Raw genomic sequence first — 21,945 nt, forward strand, 5'->3', positions numbered from 1 at the left:
CAGAATGGCGACTTGGAGACAAATTCATGTATATATGAAAATTTAGTTATGTTAACCATAGCATTTCAAATTGGAGAAATTCTGAAGGAAAAAGATGGGAAGATTCCTACCGTTAAGACTTGAGAACCTGAGGGAGGGCCATTCTGAGTTGGAATTGACTTAATGCCAGCAAGTCTAGATTCAGTGAGCAATCTTGAGGGGGGAAAAAAAAGATTGCTTGCCATTTGCAAAGAAAAGATATTTAGAAACATCCTCATACCATTGACTAAAGTAAGTTCCATGTAGATAAAGAAGTAAGTACATGAAAGAGAGTATTAGAAATAAAAGAATAGGCCCTATATACCCTGGGAAAGGAATCTCTTCTTAAATAAGATCTATAAACCATACCAGAAAAAATGAACAAATGTGAACATTTCAAAAGAGAAAACATCACAGGGTCAGGAAGGGAATCTCTGCCCTCCCCCATCCCAGGAATGCTTGGTTGGTTTGATACCAGGAATAACATAAAATAATTTACCATATTAACAAAATAAACCAGGAGAAAACACATAGATATATTGAAAGATACTGGGGAAAAAAACACTAGATACAATTTAAGACATTCTGAATAATAATTCTAGATAAAATAAGGATAGAAGAAATTACTATGATTACTATGATAAGATCTCTTGTCCAAAATTAATTTCTAAGTAGTAATGTAGGGAGCTCTTTTAGTAGTAAGGAGTTACACCACCAACCCAACAGAACATGGTTCAAATCCACCAGCTGTTCCGAGAGAGAAAGATAGACAATCTTTTCCTGTGCAATTTACTGCCCTGAAAACCCACTGGAGGATCACCTATGAGTTAGGTCTGATTAAATAACAACAGTGTACTCAAGTCATTATCATTAAAATCAAGATGGAGGTAATGATGTCTGTTGCCATAAGTATTACTTAACATTGTTTTGAAAGTTCTAGAGAATGCAATAAGACAAGAAATAAAATATTTGATATAAATATGTAGAAGATAAAAATTTTACATATAATTATGTATGTAGACTACCCAATAGGCTTGAATAAAGACAATCAGAATTAGAGTTTGAGAGGAAGGTAGATAATGACAGGTATGTAAAACTCAGTCCCATTCCTCCATGTTAGCAGTTACTAGCTGAAAATAAAAATGAGGGAAAGTGTTCTATTCATATGAACAATTAAGTCCATATATATATGAAAAGGAAATTATAAAACCTCTCTGAAGGAACACAAAACTATAAAATCTTATTGAAAGACATAAAAAAAATCTGAACAAATAGAAAGACAATAGCCATGTTCTTACATGAGAAGATTTAATATAGTAGAATAAATATGTAAATGCAGTATTACTCCAATGGAAATTCAACCAGGGTGTGTTTAAGAGGTAAGTTCTAGGGTCCAGGTGGAAATGATAACATTTTCCTAAAGTCAAATAGAATAAATGTATGAAAATTGCCAAGAAAATTATGGGAAAAAGACACAGAATAGGGAGAAGTCTTGCCTTATTAGGTATAAAACATAGTATAAAGTAACATAATGAAAACACTGTGATTGTGTTGGCACAGAAGTAGACAAGAAGTTTATAGAACATAGTGGACAGTTCAGTAATAGATCTCAGAAAATAAGCCATTTGAATTTCACAAAGGCAATAATTCAAGTGAGGAAAAGTTATCAATAATCGGTACTGGCCCCACTAGCTCTCTGTCTAGGAGATAATAAAGTTATATACTTATCTCATTCCATTTTAACCCATTCCAGAGAATTTGAAATTTAGGAAAGTCTTAGAAGAGTTTTAGTAAACTCCATGTTCAACCTAGGGGTTGGGACGGAGGGACACACCTTTCTTAACAAAGAGAGAAAATGCAAAAACTGTAAAAGATGAGCACAGTTGCCTCTTTCAGCCTATAATAATTTTGTAAGGCAAAGATATCATAGACAGAGCCAACTGACAAATGATAAATTGGGGAAAGATGTTTGTAATATAAATGTTAAATAATTTCCGAGGCTCTTAAAAGTTTCTATCAAAAAGACAGTCTACCTAGAGATAAATGAGCAAATAAGATGTACATACAGTTCAGGAAAAAAGAAATATAAGTGTTTGGTCTTCCCAGTAATCAGGGAAATACAAATGAAGATAAAAAGGCAATCAGATTAGATTAGCCAGATATGCACATTGTCCAGTGTTGATAAGGATATAGACACTTGTTGTTGTTGTTGTTGTTGTTGTTGTTGTTAGGTGCTATCAAGTTAAAGACAACAAATAGAAACCTTTTGAACCTGAATTCTCCTATCCTGTGCCATCCTCATCATCTCTGACATGCTTGAGCCCATTGCAACAGTCACTGTGTCAATCCATCTGTTGGAGGGTCTTCCACTCTCTCACTGAACCTCCACCTTTCCAAGCATAGTTGTGTAAATAAGTATAGCCATTCTAGAGAACAATTTGTCAATCTCTTCTAAAATGAAATGTCCCTGCCTTATGACATGGCAGGTCCACTTTTTGGTGATGTCTTCTAGTGAGATTGTGTTTTATTATGTATTTCTTGTTGTGCACCATCAAGTTGGAACCAATCCATAGCTGACCTCCCAGCAGGTTTTCAGAGGCAGGAAATCACACAGGTGGAGATTGCCCATGCTTCTCCTGCAGAGCAGCTGGTAGATTAGAACTGTACGCCTTTGGGGGTATGCTTAGTAACCAAGAAAAGGCTGCTGCTGCAGTATTGTTTTATACTTGAAATATTGAAAATAATACTCTAAGTCAGTAGTTGTTGTTTGATGCCATTGAGTTGACTATGACTCCCAGTAACTCTTTGAACAACAGATCAAAACCTTGCTCTATTCTGTGTGGTCCTCATGATCTGTGCTGTCTCAAGGCCCTCGTTGCAGTCACTGTGTCAGTCCGTCTCATTGATGGTCTTCCTCTCTTTAACTGACCTGCTTGTTCCAGCATGATGGCCTATCTAAGGACTGACAACATACCCAAGTGTGTAAAGTTTCACCACCTTGTTTCTTTAGAAGAAACTTTGTTGCTCTTTTCAAATGTTGATTTAACTTTTAAATGATTTAATGTTGCTCAGTTGACTTAGATTGTTGTTGTTGTTGTTAGGTGCCATTGAGTCAAGTACGACTCATAGCGACACTATGAACAGCGTATCTGAACCCTATCCTATCTTGTGCCATCTTCATACTTCCTGACACACGAGAGCCCCTCCCATCAGTCACTGTGTCAATCCACCTGGTTGAGGTGACCCTCCACTCTTTCAAGAACAATGCCCCGCGCCAAGAAATAGCCCCTCTTAGCAACATGCCCAAAGTATGTGAGGTGAAGCCTCATCATTCTTGCCTCCAAAGAGCACTCTGGCTGCACCCTTTCTCTAAGATGTGTCTGTCTGTTCTTTTGGCAGTCCATGGGATGTTCACTGCTCTTCTCCAACTTCACAGCTCACAAGCATCAATTCTTCTGTCATAGACCAAGGCCTGAATCACACGCCCCTTAGTCCTCAAACTGATATCATCACTCCTCGATAATTTGGAGAAGTCCTTAATTGCAGATTTTCCCAGTGCAATGCATCTCCCTATTTCCTGACTGCTGGTACCAAGGGTGTTAATTGTGGATCCAAGTAAGATGAAGCTGTTTACAGTTTCAGTATCCTCTCCATCCATCATAATGTTGCCTGTTGGTCCAGTGGTAAGATTTAAAATGAAACATTCATGAAAATGTATTCTGATGATGGTTGCACAATGTGATTGATGTTACTGAATTGTACACATGAAAAATGTTACATTGGCTATCTGTCTATCTAGCTATCTAATCTATCTATCTATCTATCTATCTATCTATCATCTATCTATCTACACAGAGATATACTTACAGCATTTAAAAAGTAATACAGCATCCATACCATAGAATACTCTATGAGATTTAGAAAGGGAACGGTAAATATATCTTAAAGATATATTGTTATTGTTGTTATTGTGTACTGTAGAGTCAGAACCAACCCATAGCTGACACTCCAAGTGGGTTTTCAGAGGCAGTTAATCAATCGGGAGGAGATTGCCCATCTTTCTCCCTCAGAGAAGCTGGTGGCCTTGAACCACCTTGAACCACGGGCCTTCATGATTGCAGCGCAGTATCTTGCCATTTGGCCACCAGCGCTCCCTATTATTAAATATAAGTGTATACACTTACATTTAATAAATGTGGAAAGTCTAGATGACTAGTCGTAAGAAACTGTACTGCAAACTCAAAGCACATGGTTCAAATCCACCAGCTCCACACCTACTTCAAAGCCTACAATGTGCCTGGGAGGAAACATTTTGCAAATAGTACTAATCACTGTGATGGGTTAAATTATATTTCCCTAAAACATGTGTTGAAATCCTAAACCCTATACCTTGTATGTAATCCTGTTTGGCCATAGAGTTTATGTTCATTAGCTCACAGCAGAGTCAAGTGGATTGTTTCTAATTACTTCTAAGTTAAGGATGTAGATTAGAATCAGAGATATACTCGCATGACTAAGAACAGGGGACAGGTACCATGTAAGGATCCCCCAGAAGCTGATCTACAAGAGTCTGTATAAAAGGAAGGAATGAATACAGCCAAGATACTAGTTTGGACTTCTAACCTTCTTCTGAAGGCTTGCTGGAATTTTTGTGAGAAAATAAATTTCTGTTCTTTAAGATTAAAAAAAAAAAAATCCACCAGCTACTCACAGGAGAAGGAGGAACAATCTTCTCCTGTACAACTTACTGCCTCTCAGAATCTATTGGAGGGTCAGCTATGAGTTGATTCTGACTCAACAGCACACAACAACATTAAGTGTAAAAAGTTGTAAAACAACTATGCACAGTGTGGTACCATTTCTATAAAACACTAAATGCAAAACTATGTAGTTCCAGTATGACAACAATCTGGAACAAAAAGGGCATTGCAAAGTAGACTGGGGGAGAGGGGAGAAAAAGGGAGGAAAGAAAATACACATCAATGAATGAATAAAAAGAAAAATATTTAAAACCACTGTAGTTCCATATGTACAAATGTGTGTGTAAGGGTGTGGACCACAACCCATCTGTGAGATTACTGTACTTTTTGAATTTTTGTGTTGTTCTGATAGTGAATGCTGTGCCACTGCTTTTCAGATGCCAATGGGATCGCCCATGCTGAATGGGCTTCAGTGGCATTACCAGACTAAGACAAAGAAGAAAGACCTGGACAGCTATGCTTGACTATTAGCCACCGAAACACAATGGATCACAACAGAATATATGGTCCACTTTAGTGCTAAAAGATAACCCTCCTAGGTTGGCAGATACTCAAAATTCATAGTGGTCATAGCAGTGGGCCAAGGCATAGCAATGATTGTGCTCAGGACCACGCAGCATTCTGTGCTCTCATACATGGGTCACTGTGAGCTGGAGCCAATTGGGTGGCAGCTAATACAGACACGGTCCAGGGCTCCAGGGAGGCCTGGAAGGAGAGTCAAAAAACTACCAGGAATGACAGCCCCTGGGAATGGTAGCTGATTTAAAGTGGGCTTTGATTTATCTTTATTGCTGGACATTTTGGCAAGAATACATCTAATAAGAATGCATTTAAAAATAAATTCTAAAAAAAATAAATTCTATGTTAGGGTCAAAGATAATTAAAATTCCATGTTAGGGTCAAAGTCAGATAAATTTGAATAGGAGGCATGTGATGAAAGACAAGAAGGAACACAAGACTGTCACCTAGCAATACCCACTCAGTCCTAACAAACTGTTAGCTTGGGTACCCTCATCCTCATCTAGGGGCTGGGGGTCACTTGTCCAAGGTCAATAGTGGTGATTGTTGTTATGTTCTGTCCTGTCAGAACCAACTCACAGCTGACCTTTTCCAGAGGTAGCAAATCACACAAAAAGGATTTGCCCTGAGGAATACCTTGTCAGGCCCAGGATCTAATGTGTCCTCTTCTCCATTGTGTCCCTGGCCAGGTGTTGCCATGGTGATGGCGGTGGAGGATAGCACGGTGCAGGTGGTGGTGCGCGTCAGACCCTCAACCCCACGGGAGCTGGAGAGTCAACGACGGCCCGTGGTGCAGGTGGTGGATGAGCGGGTGCTGGTATTTGATCCTGAAGAGTCTGATGGGGGATTCCCTGGCCTGAAATGGAGCGGCACGCACGATGGCCCCAAGAAGAAGGGCAAAGACCTGAAGTTTGTCTTTGACCGAGTCTTTGGTGAGACGGCCACCCAACAGGATGTGTTCCAGTACACCACCCACAGCATCCTGGACGGCTTCCTCCAGGGCTACAACTGCTCAGGTGAGAAAGGGCGAGAAGAGGCAGAGCCTGAGGAATGGAGAGTTGTCATGCTCCCCTGCTTCCTCCAAAGAGTTTCATGTGTCTTCTGGCATATGACCGCCCCCCCCCCCCAACTGGGTATGACTTATTGAGGCCCTTTCACTCCTTGTGGGTCTCAGTGCATTCTTTTACCACATGCAAGGTGCTATTCTGGGTCTTAAGGATGCAGTAACAGACCAAAGAGACAGGACTCCTGCTCTCATGGTGCTTCCAGTCTAGACACTACTTACAAAATCACACCAGCAAGAGGGTGGCTGTAGACTGAGATAAAAGAGAAAGGCACTACCAAACGCTGCAGCACAGACATGGAGGGTGCAAGTGGGTAGAGGCAGTGCCATGGTGGACGTGGAAGCCAGAGGAAAGGGTCTTGGAGATGAAGAAGGCCAAGCAGATGGGAATGCACTGGAGAAGAGCCCAGAGAAGGTAAATCTGCCCTCTCATCCCTCCCTGTCTGTCCTCTCCAGTGTTCGCCTATGGAGCCACGGGGGCTGGGAAGACACACACCATGCTGGGCAGGGAGGGGGACCCTGGCATCATGTACCTGACCACCATGGAGCTGTACCGGCGTCTCGAGGCCCGCCAGGAGGAGAAGCAGTTTGAGGTGCTCATCAGCTACCAGGAGGTAGGGCGATGCCAAGACCACCCACCCTTCAGCTTCCCAGTCACCGGGCTGAGGGCTGGAGTAGAGTGAACAGGAGGAATGGGTGGGGAACAGGGTGGCAGCAGGTGGATGACTTAGATCTACATGAGAGGCCAAGTGGGCATAGAGACGACCACTTTTGTTCCCTGAATGTCATCCTGCCAAGTGCCACTGGTAGTGTGGGGTCACAAACACCAATCCGACTGTTTCCCTCTCCTCTCACTCAGCCTGCACTGCCGGCCACAGGGAGAGATTATCCATGTGCCACCTCACACCCTCCCTCTGGTCTCTCCTTGCCTCCTTTCTTCCTCCTCAGGTGTACAATGAGCAGATCCACGACCTCCTGGAGCCCAAGGGGCCCCTTGCCATCCGTGAGGACCCCGACAAGGGGGTGGTCGTGCAAGGCCTTTCCTTTCACCAGGTGTGGGGTTGGGCTTGGGTGGATGAGCAGTCCTATTGGTCCTCCAGGGTTCCCTCAGGAGGCATTTTGGGGAAGTCCTGGGTCCTGTCATGGTGGTGGTAGCCCGTCCTGTCAGAGTTAAGGTCCTGATGGGAGAGACCACAGCCCTGCTTACTAAGCCTCTCCTCTGCAGCCAACCTCAGCTAAGCAGCTGCTTGAGATGCTGACCCGGGGCAACCGCAACCGCACGCAGCACCCCACCGATGCCAACGCGACATCCTCCCGCTCCCACGCCATCTTCCAGGTCAGGGCCTGGGTTAGGGCCTGGAGACTGGACCTCCAGGTGGTCCAGCACCCCACTGACTCCTATCGTCTGCCTCCAGATCTTTGTGAAGCAGCAGGACCGGGTTCCAGGACTGACCCAGGCCCTGCAGGTGGCCAAGATGAGCCTGATTGACCTGGCTGGCTCGGAGCGGGCGTCCAGCACCCATGCAAAGGGCGAGAGGCTGCGGGAGGGTGCCAACATCAACCGCTCGCTGCTGGCACTCATCAATGTCCTCAACGCCCTGGCCGACGCAAAGGTAAAAGTACATGGTCCTCCCAGGATAGCGACCAGGAACCCATTCCTCCAGCCCACATAGCCCATGGCCTCCCTCCACACCCCTTCACCATGTTACAGGGCCGCAAGACCCACGTGCCCTACCGAGACAGCAAGCTGACCCGCCTGCTCAAGGACTCCCTCGGGGGCAATTGCCGCACAGTGATGATCGCCGCCATCAGCCCCTCCAGCCTGACCTACGAGGACACTTACAACACCCTCAAGTATGCTGACCGGGCCAAGGAGATCAAGTTCTCGGTGTGTGCCGCCAGAGACTCGTGACCCCTAGCATCGGGGGCCTCAGCTAGATGAGGAAAGGGACATACGTAGGCCAAGGATTTCCTGAGGCAGCGGAAAGGGGTTCCTTAGCCTCTATCTTCAGGAAATTCTGTGATGGGATCAACGGAGTTCCTGTCCTTCAGAAAGCTCCAGTTAGAAGGGAGGCTGGGCTGTCCCCAGGACATGTGCAGACACAAAAGTAGACTATTACACGCCTGAGAGGAAGGCAGTAGTGTTGTCCAGTGATTCACACACCCCTCCAGACTGCTTTTTGGGAGTTCAGGTGGCCAAGTGGCAAGAAGCTGCACTGCAATTCCGGAGGCACTTTATTTGAGGCCACCAGCAGCTCCATGAGAGAAAGATGGGCAGTCTCCTCCCATGTGACTAACTGCCTCTCAAAACCTGCCGGAGGGTTAGTTCTGGGTCGGTTCTGACGCTATGGTACACAACAACAACAGACTGATTTTTAGCAGCAGGACCATATTTTCAGCTAGGTCTTCAAACACTAATATATAAAACTAGTGAAAGCCCATTTGAGCTATTTTTGGCTACCCGCGTGGCCTCCCCTTGCCCACCTTTTGGGGGTTCCCATACTCCTGGTGCTGAGGAAAGCCCAGTGGTAAGATCCATTAGGGAGCCAGAGGTTTTGCAGTTCAAAACACCTTTGTTCCCCTGGTTGTTAGGGTGAGCCCCAGTAATGTGAATTAGCTGTCTGGCACATACCTGGATGTTGAGGTAGTTGATAAGCCAATTTGATTAAATACACAAATCTCTCCTCTGTGCCCCTGACTCCAGCTGAAGAGCAATGTGGTCAGCCTGGACTGTCACATCAACCAGTACGCCACCATCTGCCAACAGCTGCAGGCCGAGGTAAGGAGCCGTCCAGGGAGCCAGGCAGGGGGATGGAGGGGGAGATGAGAACCTGTAGTGTGGGGAGGACTCTTAGAGACTGAGCTGATTCCATTCAAGGTGACCACCCTGAGAGAGAAGCTCCAGCTGTACGAGGCAGGAGCCCGGACCTCACAACAGGAGCCCACACCATTCCCCAAATTGGCCCCGCTGCAACCACAGTGAGTTTATTTCACTTTCCTGCCCTCACACACTTTAGCCTGCCAGCAGGATGGGGAACCAGTCCCCCTTCTCCAACTTCTAGAGGGCTAGGATGACCTGCTTCTGTTCCTGCATGGAGAGTCAGGGTCCCCTCCTACTGCCCGACACTGTTACCTCTAATGTGCCCTATACTGTGTCAAATGAGAAAATAACACCCCAGCCCACCTAAGCAGTACCTGGCAACCAGGAAAAGGTGAAGTTAGGGGTTTGATATCACTATTACTAAAACTAGACAACCCCTGACTCCTCCCCTCACTCTTTGCTAATGCCTGTTTGATACCCAAACTCCCATCCCTTATGAATTCTGTACCATGTAGTGCCAGAGACCCTACCTTTCCAACTCCCTGCTTTCTCCACCTGCTCCCCACAATGCCTCTCTCTTGTTTCTCCTCAGCCTTCCTGATACTCTCTCACCATCCCACCTTCCCAGCCAGCCTTGCACCCCAGAGCTTCACCCAGGGCCTGGTATCCTTCAAGAAGACAGCTTGAAAACTGTGCCCCCGATAGAGAGGGCTGGGAAAGAGAAGTCCCCAGACCAGGAAGAACCCCCAAAGGACAAGGATGAAGGACCAGCCAAGCAGGTAGGACTTGAAGTCAATGATGTCTGGACATTTGAAAGGCCTAGAGCTGATAGAATATTGAGAGAAATGAATGGTTCTCCCCAATTCGGAGTCCCATTAGCTTAATTTTCTACCCGAGTGTTTTCTTAGTAATTTGGAGGCCTTAAAACTCTCCAAATGGAGATGCAGGAAAGAGAAGTATTCTCCTTGTATGTCTGGAACTGTAGAGTCTGTGTTACCGCGAGGGGATCAGAGAAGAAGGAAAGGAGGCTGAAGGGAAGAAGACATTCGAGGAAGCCCTCTTGGAAAAGGGAAAGATCTTAGAAGCCGTAAAGGGAGGACAGTGGTGGTTTGGTTGTAGAATTCTTGCCTTCCACATAGGAGACTTGAGGTTCAATTCCCAGTCCATGCACCTCCTGCAGCCACCTCTCATCTCTCTGTCAGTAGAGGCTTGCATGTTGCTGAACGGGATTGATCAGAGCTTCCAGTCTAAGATGAACTAGGAAGAAGTGACCTGGTGATCTGCGTCTAAAAATCAGCAAATGAAAAGTCTGTGGGTCACACAGGCTGACCTGCGGCTGACCAGAGAGAACCAGGCAGCTTTTTATTCTACTGTGCATGCAGACTCAACCTGACAGTGAAGTGAAGAGAAGGAAGGCTTTTCCCAATGATTCTTCCTTTTTCTTAGGTTCTCATCCCGATGGCAGAGCAGAGCCTCAGAAACCCATTTCCAGGGTCCCCTGGCCTGCGCCAGCCCACGCCAGCCAAGGACAGGGATTATTACAAGCAGTAGGTGTCTTCTAGCTCTGCTCTGGGTCCAAAATAGGAGGTGATGGGTGATGGGTCCCGGGCTCCCAGAGCCTCCTGGGTGGTGGGCATTGTGTCCATCACAGAAGCTCTGATTCAGCTCCAATTCAAGTTTCTTTTCCTCGATGTTGTCCCTTATCTGCTTTCGACTCCTTGATTCTCTCACCTACTCTGTTTACCCTTCATCGTTTCCATTTATTCCTCCACTTTGTTGGCAGCCCAACAGGAGAGGGAAGCCAAGTAACAGATTCCGTCCAGAAAGACAAGCATGCACCAAGTGAGGGCCAGGTTACTTGGGCTGGTGCTTGGTTTCCCGGTCTGAGGGCAAAGCTGCCCATTGTCAGCCAGAAGGCAAACCTCAGGGTGGGGAAGGGGCAACCCTCCTGAGCCAGGTATTTATCGTGTGTCTCCATCCACAGACACTGACTGTTTTTTCTCAGAAGTAAATACAAGCCACCACCCAAAGCCAGAGCAATGGATTTTGGGCTGTTCTTTCTGTGCTCAGTGGAAAGATGCTGCTAGGGGTTTTGTGGTGTTTTGTTTTTTTTTTCCTTGGCCCCCAATACATATATCCTCTGCCACTTAGCTTTGCCGCTGCCAACCCTACTGCTCCCTCCCTAGCACGCTTCACGCTAGGCAGTGTATTTAAAGCTTCCGGACAGAAGGGCCTGTTTAATTTTATTTCTTGTTGGGGAGTGTCTGTTCCCGACTCAGCAAAAATGCTGCAGCCTGAATAATCAGCAGCTCATTATCTGTCTCCTGCTGCCGGCTCCCCGGGGCCCTGGAGAGGCAGGGCTGCACTGGCAGGATGTCCCCACAGCCCCCTAGGGCTCCCACTGATGACTCAGGGTCTCTGCTTGGTGTCCCCCTGTTGTGAGGAGAGAAGACACCACAGTTCTCATTTCTGCTTTGTTCTCAGTATGGTTTTGAGGTTTTGTGTCAAGTTGCTTCATCCTTGGCTATGATACGGGGATTGTAGCCCTTATTTCCCCTGCCTTTCAGAGCTGGAATGTATTGGATTCAAATGGAACAGAAAACAGTAGCCAAGTACCAGGGCCTGCAAAACATTCTAGATCATCTCGGTATTTGGAAATGCTGAACAACCAGATAATCAGAAATTTCTCTATGCCTTTAGAATTTAGATTCTGAGACCACCAGGGCATTGAGTAGATAGATCTTAGATTTTCCAGTTCAGTGATTTTTCAGTTTTTTTCTTTTCAGCTGCCAAGTCCTTTTCTCAAATGAAATCTATGCTGAGGTCTAATATGTGGAACAGACAAAACAGAACTGCACTGTTTGCAGCGTCCTCTTGGCAGTTTTTTGAGACCTAATTTGGAAAGCTCTGATTTAAATCTGCTCTCCATTTGTCACATGGGGTACTGTGGTCCCAGGATCCCACAGCAAGGGAGATAAGGTCAGCCCTGGGCCACCTAACACCCAAGCCAATGCTTTTCCTGCCCCTAACAACCATTTTTCTCAGTAGTCTAGTCTTCCTTAGCATGTGGGGCTCAGGTAGACATAGAATGAGTTTATTCCTTTGTGTCTTTTTTATTTCTATCCTGTTCTCTTTCTAAAAGGCCCTAAGGCTGCTTTGTAAAATGAGTTTGGGCTCCCTGAGCACACACTGAGGGCAGCAGAGGGCCTTCAGAACCATCCGGGCAGCTGGGGCTACCTGAGGAGAAATTATTTGCCATGAATAATCCCCACTGAGATAATTGGGTTTATTCTTTTATCACAGGTGTGTCTTACAGAAAGAGAATTTGCTTTATTAGAATCTAAATTTACAACATCCATAATCACATTACACTCAGAATTTCCTTTAAATAGCTCTCCAAACCAAAACCCAGGCCAATTGCTATTGAGTTAATTCCAACTCACAGGACAGGGTAGAACCGGCCTGTAGGGTCCGCCAGGCTGTGATCTTTATGGAAGCCGACTCCTCATCTTCTACAGGGAGCCGCTGGTAGGTCTGCACCTCCTGGTTAGCAGCCAAGCGTTAAAATAACTCTTTAACCAAATAACCAAGTGCACCACCAGATAGCTCCTGAGTGTGTGAAATAGCTGATCCATACATACTTCTTCAGGAGCCCAGTTATTTAATAGAAAGCACAAACTGCAAGCATTTTAGGGCATCCCCTCAGAACCAGCCCATCATATTTAATTTCATTTTCTCCAACCAAGTTAGATAGTATTGGTTCATGTTAGAAGAAAACAATAATTAACTACCTTCTAGGATGGCTCAGAACCTGGCCGTGTTCTGTTCTTGTAAGCAGGGTTGCTACAAGTCAGAATCGACTCGGCAGCATCTAACCATAGAGCTTAGGAGCCTGCCGGGCACAAGTGGCTTGCAACTGGCTGCTATCCAAAGGTTGACACTTCGAACTCACCAGTAGTGCTGTGAAAGAAAGGTCTGGTGAACTGCCTCCTTAAAGACTACAGCCAAAAACCTCTGGAGCACTTCTACTCTGTAACACACGAGGCTTGGATGTGTTTGGATCCACTTGACAGCAGCTAACAACACTAAAGCTTATCATGTGCCCAGCACTGTTTAAACATTTGCTCTATTAAGTAACTAAGTCTCCCAACAACCTTGTGAAGTAGGTACTTTAAATATCCTCATTTTAAGAATATGGAGACTTCTTAAGCAATATATCCCAAAATCACACAGCTGGAAAGGGCTGGGGCTGGGATTTGAACACACGCGGCCTGATTCTTAATGGCTACTTGGCATTGCTCCCTGGGTGAATGAACTGAGTCAAAATCAGACCAGAAGCCAAAGGAGAACTCGTATGTTCTGTGTCCAAGGCCTTCTAGCACCTTTCTCTAATTTCCCGTCACTGAAGACTTTGTTGTGTGTGTGGTGGGTGAAGCCTCCTGCCATCACCTTTGGAACAGGAGCCAGGGCTGGGAGGGTAGAGGGGCCAGCCTGAGGAACCAGGGAACCAAGCCAGCAGCTCACATGTGTCTTTACACCTGGGGCCATGGGGAGAGGTGCAGCCAAAGGAACTCCGTTTGGTTGGGTCTCAGCAGGAACTTGTGTCCCCTTCCCTTCTATTTCAGGTTGGCCCTGAAGGTGCTATGCCTGGCCCAGCGGCAGTACTCCCTGCTCCAAGCAGCCAACCTCCTGACCTCGGACATGATTGCGGAGTTTGAGGCCCTCCAGCAGCTGGTGCAAGAAGGAAAGGCTGAGCCCCAAACGGTGGCTTCCAGGTCCCCTAGCCTGGCCAGTGGAGCGCCTCTGGCTCAGGAGCTGTGTTCACAGTCAAGTGAGTCTGCATCCTGCTCTGCTTCTGCCAATCAGCGCATCTCCAGGGCTCAGCTAAGGCCGAGGGGTGCTGGGACCACAGATGCTGGGTGCCAAGGTAGGAGGCTGGGCTCATGGCAATGTGGAGCTGTGGTGGGCCTAAGATTGTAGGGGTTCCTTCATGTCTCACATGTCTCAGTTTTAAACTCTGTAATCCCCCTTCCCTGTGGCCATTCTCAGCCTTTTCCCTCAGTGCCCTCTCCTTGGTACCCAGGGTCCCCTGTCTTCTAGATACTTCCATTTCCCCTGAGCACCCTCCTTTTCTGTACCCAGAATCTCCAGGATACTCTGGCCCTGTGACCCGGACCATGGCAAAGCAACTGAGTGGCCTTATGTCCACTCTGGGGATCCCACCTGGGCTTGACTGCACCCCAGTCCAGGCACCACAACGCCGCGCAAGGAAAAAGAAGAGGAAACTGAGCCCCTCGGAGCCACGAAGTCCCCCAGCCCCTAAGTTGGGCACCAAGCGCCAGCACCAGTCATTCCAGCCCTATATGGGGAGGGGTGCTCTGCCTGACATCGAGCCAGCACTGGGACCCTGCATCCCCAAAGCGAGAAGGACCTCCTCTCCCTGCCGAACCCCTCGCTTCTGCCCAGCCACAGTCATCAAAAGCCGGGTGCCCTTGGGTCCTTCTGCCCTGCAGAACTGTTCCACACCCCTGGCCCCTCCCGCTCGGGACCTCAACACCACCTTTGATCTCTCAGAGGAGCCCCCTGCCAAGCTGGCTTTCCCTGGATGCCTTAGCGAGGGGAACATCGCCCTGGAGCTGGACAGGCTGGAGCAGCCCTTCATCTCCAGGTGGGTCTTCCAGCCTCCCTCTCAGCCATCCCAGCAGGGCCCAGCGTTCAGTCATGGGCAGGCGAAAAGTCCGCCTCTGTGAACAGGAAGTTAGCTTTGCTCACAGGCCCAGGAGAACATCATATACAGCTCCCAGGAGCTGACCTTTCTTGTGAGACCCTCCCCTGTGTGCCCCCTTCAGAGCTCACAGTCTTCTGGTTTGTGGTCTTCTGTGAGTAGCTGATGGAGTCCTAACATGGGAAGGACTCAGTAAGGGCCGGTGATCAAGGAGGGCCCAGCGTTTGCCATTCCTCTGTGTTGATTGAGACAGGTTCTGGGTCCCACTAGGCAGCACCTGTTTCCACCACTTCCACCCCAGCTTTTTCCATCCAGCCCACCATCTGGAACTAGGAAGAAGATCCTCAGAAAACTATTCAGTTATATTCTCAGTGAGAAGAGGCAGCTCCTACCCTCACCCTCCACACGTGTGGTAGAGAAGAGGCAAGCAGCAGCCAGCTCGGGATAGTCCAAGGCCAAGAGCAAGGGGCCCACTGACCTGTGATGCCAGCCCAGGCCACTGTCATCCCTTGCCCCTCCTATAGCTCTCCCCCCTCCAAGCACCTCTCAGTAACACACTCTAAGTCAGGCAGGTGGAAGGGTGAAATTGTTTGAACTCCAGTTCCCTGGATGCCCCGGAGCCTGACATCTGGATATTCTCCCAGAACAGGCCTGTCACTCAGCTGTCAGCCCAGGCTGAGCGAGGCAGGAGCAGAGGCTGCCTCCTAAGTAGGAAGAAGCCTCAGAGGTCGTCTAGGCTAGACTCCTGCCCCAGTGGGGCCTGAGGGAAGAGGTGGCTGGCACTACTTTGTGGTTCTTTCCTGATCTGTTCTGCTCATCTTCCTCCCTCCTCCAGCGGACCTGGGTTCCTGTTCACTATGAAAGGCCCCAAACAAGCTTCTTCCCTCCCTGGGACTGTGACCTACAAGAAAAAAGGTGTCAGGTAAGGCTGGAAAGTATGGGAGGAGAGAAGGAGCCCCAGGGACTGTGGACACTGGGAATACCATAGGTCTGGAGTCTCCTTCCTCCTTTAGTTAAACATTCCATGATCCTCATGAGGGCGACCTTCAGGGCTCATTGGTTAATCTGATGATTGTACTAACCCCCCACTTCTATTTCCTTCTTATGCCTCAAATCCCACAGACTTCCTCCCCCACCACCTCCCCCACCCTCACCTCTGACCCTGCAAACTCTCGGCCTGATCACAAGGCTTAGTGACCAGCTCTACCCACCCCTCTGTCCTCCAAAATCCAGGGCAGAGCTGTAATTCTCCTGCCTTACCTCCTACAGCTCCTCCACTTCACGTTCCCTGAGAGGGGTCCGGGGCCGCAGCCGCATTGCTCGTCTCCCCAGCAGCATCCTGAAGAGGCCAGCTGGGCCTTTTGCAATCCCAGGTGACCGGCCCTGGGGACAAGGAGGGTCAGGCCTCGGATGTTAGATAAATAAGGGGGGGCGGACAAAGTGGGTTAAGACTTTGTTGAAAGGAGTCTGGAGTACTTCTTAAGTAAACTGGAGACCCTAAGAATGGGGAGACCAGGTGGGGAAGGAGAGTCAGGGAAGCCTATGTTTCTCCTTACTCTCTGCCCTTCCTCCACCCAACTGTCCTGCAGAGCGTCCCTCAAGTCCCTGTTGCCCTGGTGACCAGAGGAACCAGAGGGAACTAGGAATAGGGGGAGCGCCATTGGCTGGGAACTGCGTCGCCAAGGTGTCCTGACCCATCAGCCTTTGCCTGGCTGTCCCCTCTCTGTTCCTGGAGCTGCCTGCATCAGGAGCCCTGACTGCCTCCCTTGGCTCCCTGCAACTAATGCAGCAATCCTTCCTTCACTAACACCCTCCCCGGCCATTCATTCCAGTACTCTCCTTCCTCATCCATCTATTACATCAGCTTCTCAGAATGTACATAGCGAATTGTGAATGTTAACGTGTTGCTGTTTTAAAGGGCATTGCCTGCCACCTTTCTACCCTGGTTTATCATGCCCCCAATGACCAAGCTGGGATGTTTTGTGTTTTGTTTTGGGCCTACCCCCACTTCCAGGGTCTGACCCAAGGGTTTTCCCAGTGAAAGAGGGATGAGAATTAGAAGGGTAGGGAGTCCAAGCTCGGCTCTGTCCTGTTGCCCAAAGCGGGGGACATATTTAGCCCTCCTGCCCCGAGCCTGGAGCAGGCACCCGACGCTGTGACTTCTAACACAGGGTGGCTTGATTGTTCTTCTCCTGTTTTAATAAAAGTATTACACATGAATTATAAAAAGAAAATGTGGGGGGACAAAAAGAGAAATTCAGCCTCCATGCCACTCCCTAGATTGAACTAACTGCTGTTACTGTTTGTTTCTTTGTGACCTTCTATTCTGTGTGGGGAGTTTCTATATGTGTATTCAGTTGATTCTGACTCAAGGAAACCCTGTTTGTGAGGGAGCAGAACTGCATTCTAAGAGGTTTTCTTGGCTATAATCATAGGGAAGCAATCGCCAGGCCTTTATACAAACACAAGAGTACATAGATATATAGACATGAACATACATATAATTACATATATGAGTGTTGTGCTGTGTACTGTACAGATGGAACCAACCCATAGCTGACCCTCCAGCAGGTTTTCGGAGCAGTTAATCTCATGAAAGGAGATGGCTCATCCTCCCACAGAGCAGCTTGTGGATTCAAACCGCGTGCCTTCCGGATTGCAGCGCAGCATCTTGAGTTTATACACACACAAACATATGTAGATATATACACATGAATATACATATATTTACATATATATATATATATATATATGCAATTAGAGTAGGTTGTTTTTTATGATAATATGGATTAATAAACCACCTCCATCCTTAGTGTCATTGTCTCTCTGTTCCTCTAGTGGGGGGGGGGCTGACAACACCTTCCCTCCCTTTCTTACCTTTCTTCCACTTTTCAAGAAGCTCATGAAACTCCTTTGGGTTTAGAAGCAGCTTCCACCCTGCCTCCCCCAGCAGCCTCTGATCTGTGCCCAGTGGTGACCCAAGCTCTGCCGTCCACACCCGAGATTTCCCTCAAGGGAGCCTGCTCCTTGTTTGTACCGGAGGCCTCTTCCTTCCGTCCTTCTGCAGCGTTAGGGCTGGGTTGCCACCAGGCAGAGTGTCTGGTGGTCTCCGGATGTGAGGTAAGGCTTAAGACAAAGCTCCAACCAGTCCCAACCCAGGCCAGTCTGCTCCCACTCAGCTCCACCAGGCCCCACTCCCGCCTTCCACCCCAATTCATTTGGGTTTGTGACAATCTTACACACATCCTTGCCTCCTCTCCACGAAGACATGGTTGGCTGAATGAATTAATAGTGTAAACAAAATTACAGGAGGCTGTGTTTAACTTGCTCCTGAAAACAAACACGTTAATGGTATTTAGCACATTGTGAGTAGTGTGTAAATAATGCTGCTAATTTCACTTGAGATCTAACTGTTATAGGAGAGCAGCCCCTTTCTACCCAGTTAGTTTCTCCCAGTCGGGATTCCTCTTGAGGGAACAGGAAAGAAAAATGCTTCTAGATACTTCTTTGGAGGCATCATCATGAAACTTCACGACCCTTTGAAGGTACTGAGGAAATAGACTCCAAAAAGCTCCCAAGTCTTCCCAAAGCCCAACAGCAAGTGGCAGAGGCAAGATTCTGTGCTTAAAGCCTGGATCTGTACTGCACCGGCTGCCTGCCCCTTGCAAGGGGGCCAGACGGGCACTTCTCTTGCAGATTCTCTTCCCTCCTCTCCAATTAGTCTTAATTAGTTTTCCCCTCCTACACCCCACTGCTCCCACAAGAACAATCCCAGGCTCACCTCTGGAGCCTCCAGCGCCTGCCCTGGTGCCTTGACCTCAGTAGGTCCTGCTGAGCGCTTCCCCCTTCCTTGGGGCCCTCACATACATTATCTCATTTGATCATCACGCTCACCCCTGGAGGTGCAGAGGCAGCTGGCACAGGGCAAGGCTAGCTACTGACCCAGGCCAGGAGGGCAACCTGTGCGCTGTAGGGTCCATTGCACTGGGCAGAATCTGCTTGGGCTGCGGTAGCTGGCAGGTGGACAGGTCACTCTTGACAAGGCTGTTCTGCCATCTTCCATTCACTAAGCAAACACTGGGGCCTCCGCGGGGCAGACTGTGCTCTTGGGTGACCCATTAAATGTACAAAGACTCTGCCGATGGACTGAAGCACGTGAGCTTCCTGCCCTCAATCACGGGGTTCAGCTAAGAGTGCTGGCTTCTCAGAGCCCAGCAAAGAGGGCAGTGGCCTGGTTGGTTTGAGCCTCCCAGGGTGTGGCAGGAGCTGAGAGGGCAGTGAGCTGACAGCCAGCTCCCAGCTGACCTCTGTGGGCAGCAATGAGGTGCTGAGATTGGATTGTTCTTACATGAAGAGGATCATCAGAGTGCCATGGCGATCGATGGCTCCCTGTCCACCATGGGGCCAGCCTGGCCCGAGGGCCCCCTCCTACCTCATCCTGGGCTTTGTCCTGTGGGCACGAGAACATCCTGGCTGAGGCTGACATGAGGAGGGACACTGGTGGAAGGTCACTTTGTGCCTGTTACAGCAATGCCAGTTAACTAACTGCTCTTGGGCCACCTTGGGGAGCTGGCAGCCCCACGCCCCACTTCTGTGAGTGGAAAATGTTCTCTTGCCCAGGTCCTTGATGCCCCCCTCTTGTTTGCAGTCTCCCGGCTCAGTCCTCGAGCCCTACCCTGGGAACAGGTTCCTGTCCAGCTCATAGCACCAGGCTCAGGGACCAGAGTCAACAACAGAGAACAAAACATGGTCCCTGCATCAGGAGGTCAGGGATAGCACCTGTCCCTGTCACCTGCAAGTCAAAACTCAATCACCTGTCTTGGTTGGGGATTGACCTTCCTCTCTGGGTCTCCCCTCCCCTCACCCGTCATCTTGGTCCTTGCAGGCCACTTCATCACGTGGGACACCTCCTTGACAGCTGCTAAGCCTCCTGCTACTCAGACTCCCCCTTGTGTGTCCCTGCTCTGTCACACTGTTTAGGAAATCCTGGAGTCCAGCTAGGGGCTCCAGTGGCACAGTGGGTTTATGTGTTGGACTACTAAGTACAAGTTCAATGGTTCTAACCCACAAGGCCCTCCTCAGTACAGTTGAGACAGTCTGCAGGGCAATTATACTCCATCCTGTGGGGTCTCTGAGTCAGAACCAATGAGAGTGCCATGGGGTTTTGGTTCTTACTCAGTACCTAGTTCCTGGCATCGCCTCCTCCATGATTTTTAGGTGATTTTTCAGGCCCCTGTAAAGGGTTTGAAGTGAGGAAGGGATCACGGTCACCTGGGGGGGGGGAGTATGTAGATATGGGTAGTTTTTCCCAAGAGCCCCCCTCAGCTGGTCAGCAGCTCCCAGCCGCCACCACCCCCTCTCCGGCTCATCCTGTCCATTTGGAGGACCAGTGGATTGGAAAGAACAGGCCGCCTGCCAGGCCTTGCCACCCACCAGGGCCACATCTGGTCCCTGCCTCTCACCCTCCTGGAGGACGCAGCCAGGCAAGGAGAGGAGAGGAGTGAGGAACAAAGCAGATCGAGGAAGGGGGGAAGCAATTATAGGGCCTCTCCAAGGGTTAGAGGGTTAGAGAGGGTGGGTTGGTGTGGGTCTTGAATGGAGAAGGAAGAAAGGGCCTGAGCTCATTAACCCCAGCACAACAGCCTGGCCCCCTGGGGTCTGTGAAGGTGAGTGAGCTGATTCTTTCAAAGTGAAAGAGGGTGGGGAAGGAGTCTGGGGGTTCTGCAGCCACAGGAGTCACTGTTTCTAACCTTCAGGTCACAGAGGTCAGGGACAAAGAGTAATTATACTGTCTTCCAACTGAGAGACAATCTCTGTTTTCATGGAGCCCCAAATCTGACAGTGCCAGGGAGTCCCTGCCCCAGGATGGAAGCTTCAGTAAGAAAACAGTCCTATCCTTACTCTGAGGGAACATACAGCTCTCACATAAGGAAGCTTCCATCTGAGAGAAGAGACATGGCCCTCTTCCTTGGGGAACTTCAAGCTGAGGTGCAGTAAGCAACACATCCGTGAAAGGCAGGTGTACACCAATAGCTTCTCAAAACAGAGATGTGGGCCTCAATAAAGTGGGAGTGGGGCAACGGTGGAAAGCTGAGCCGGCTGGATTGGGGGGGGATGGAGGGAAGGAAGCTGACTGGGAAGCAGCCTCTGCTCAGCTTCCACCAGGGCAATTGATAACAAGAAGTCTCCCCTTGGAGATCAGAAGCCTGGAGCAACTAGTGGTGAGTACAAACATTACTGATTCTCACCCTTCCCTCCTCAGCTACTGTCCCTTTGTGTCCCACCACATTGCCAGGCAACTTCTCCAGGGGAGAAACTGCTCATACATGGCCCCTGGCTCACTCTCGCTGGATCGACTTACATTTGTCCCCACGCCAAAACCTTCACAGACTATTGCTAACTATTGCTGTGGAGTTGAAGCTGATGCCCGTGATGGTCCCATAAGACAGCAGAGCTGCCTCCATAAGACAGCAGAGCTGCCTCTTAAGAGTTTTCAAGGCTGTAATCTTTACGAAAGATGATAGCCACATCTTTCTCCCACAGAGTGACTGGTGGGTTCAAACCACTGACCTTTTGGTTAGCAGCTCAACACCTCCTTCACTGTGTCACCAAGCTCCTTTGGCGCATGGGCAGTGTTACTCTGTGGAAGCTGCCACTTCTCAGAGGAGTCCTGGTGGCACAATGGTTAAGTGCTTGGCTGCTAAACACAAAGGTTGGCAGCAGAAACCTACTAGGGGCTCCATGGGAGGAAGAGCCGGCAGGCGCTCCAGCCTGTAAAACACTGTTAAGTTTTATAAATGTTCACCCATCGCAATAAAAAGTTGAAAAGAAAAAAACAAAACAAAACACTGTTAAGGCAACTCGACTTTGTTTTTCCCTGATTTTATGTTCACGACTACTCTGAAAGTCTCACAGACTTTTGGGCATATTGTCAGGAGGGGCCAGTCCTGGGAAAAAGGACCTCATGCTGAGAAAGGTCATCAAGAGAAAGCCAGCTCCTTCCAAGGTGGATTTCACAGTGACTGCAACAATGGACTTG

General features: G+C 48.5%; 1 protein-coding gene across 1 annotated transcript; it reads left to right on the plus strand.

Annotated features, from left to right (window-relative positions):
* The first annotated feature begins 5,988 nt into the window (after positions 1 to 5,988).
* KIF18B (kinesin family member 18B) lies at positions 5,989 to 16,599 on the plus strand. Its single transcript, XM_006897880.1, has 15 exons — positions 5,989 to 6,313; positions 6,817 to 6,974; positions 7,309 to 7,413; positions 7,586 to 7,696; positions 7,776 to 7,973; positions 8,072 to 8,248; positions 9,065 to 9,139; positions 9,239 to 9,339; positions 9,774 to 9,960; positions 10,628 to 10,728; positions 13,807 to 14,012; positions 14,324 to 14,849; positions 15,742 to 15,828; positions 16,176 to 16,279; positions 16,496 to 16,599. The coding sequence occupies exons 1-15, from the start codon at positions 5,995 to 5,997 to the stop codon at positions 16,597 to 16,599; spliced, it is 2,559 nt and encodes an 852-aa protein (XP_006897942.1). The 5' UTR covers positions 5,989 to 5,994.
* Positions 16,600 to 21,945: the final 5,346 nt, after the last annotated feature.

The sequence above is a fragment of the Elephantulus edwardii genome, unplaced genomic scaffold, assembly GCF_000299155.1.
Source record: "Elephantulus edwardii isolate Elephantulus edwardi_28Jun2011 unplaced genomic scaffold, EleEdw1.0 scaffold00216, whole genome shotgun sequence".
NCBI lineage: Eukaryota > Metazoa > Chordata > Mammalia > Macroscelidea > Macroscelididae > Elephantulus > Elephantulus edwardii.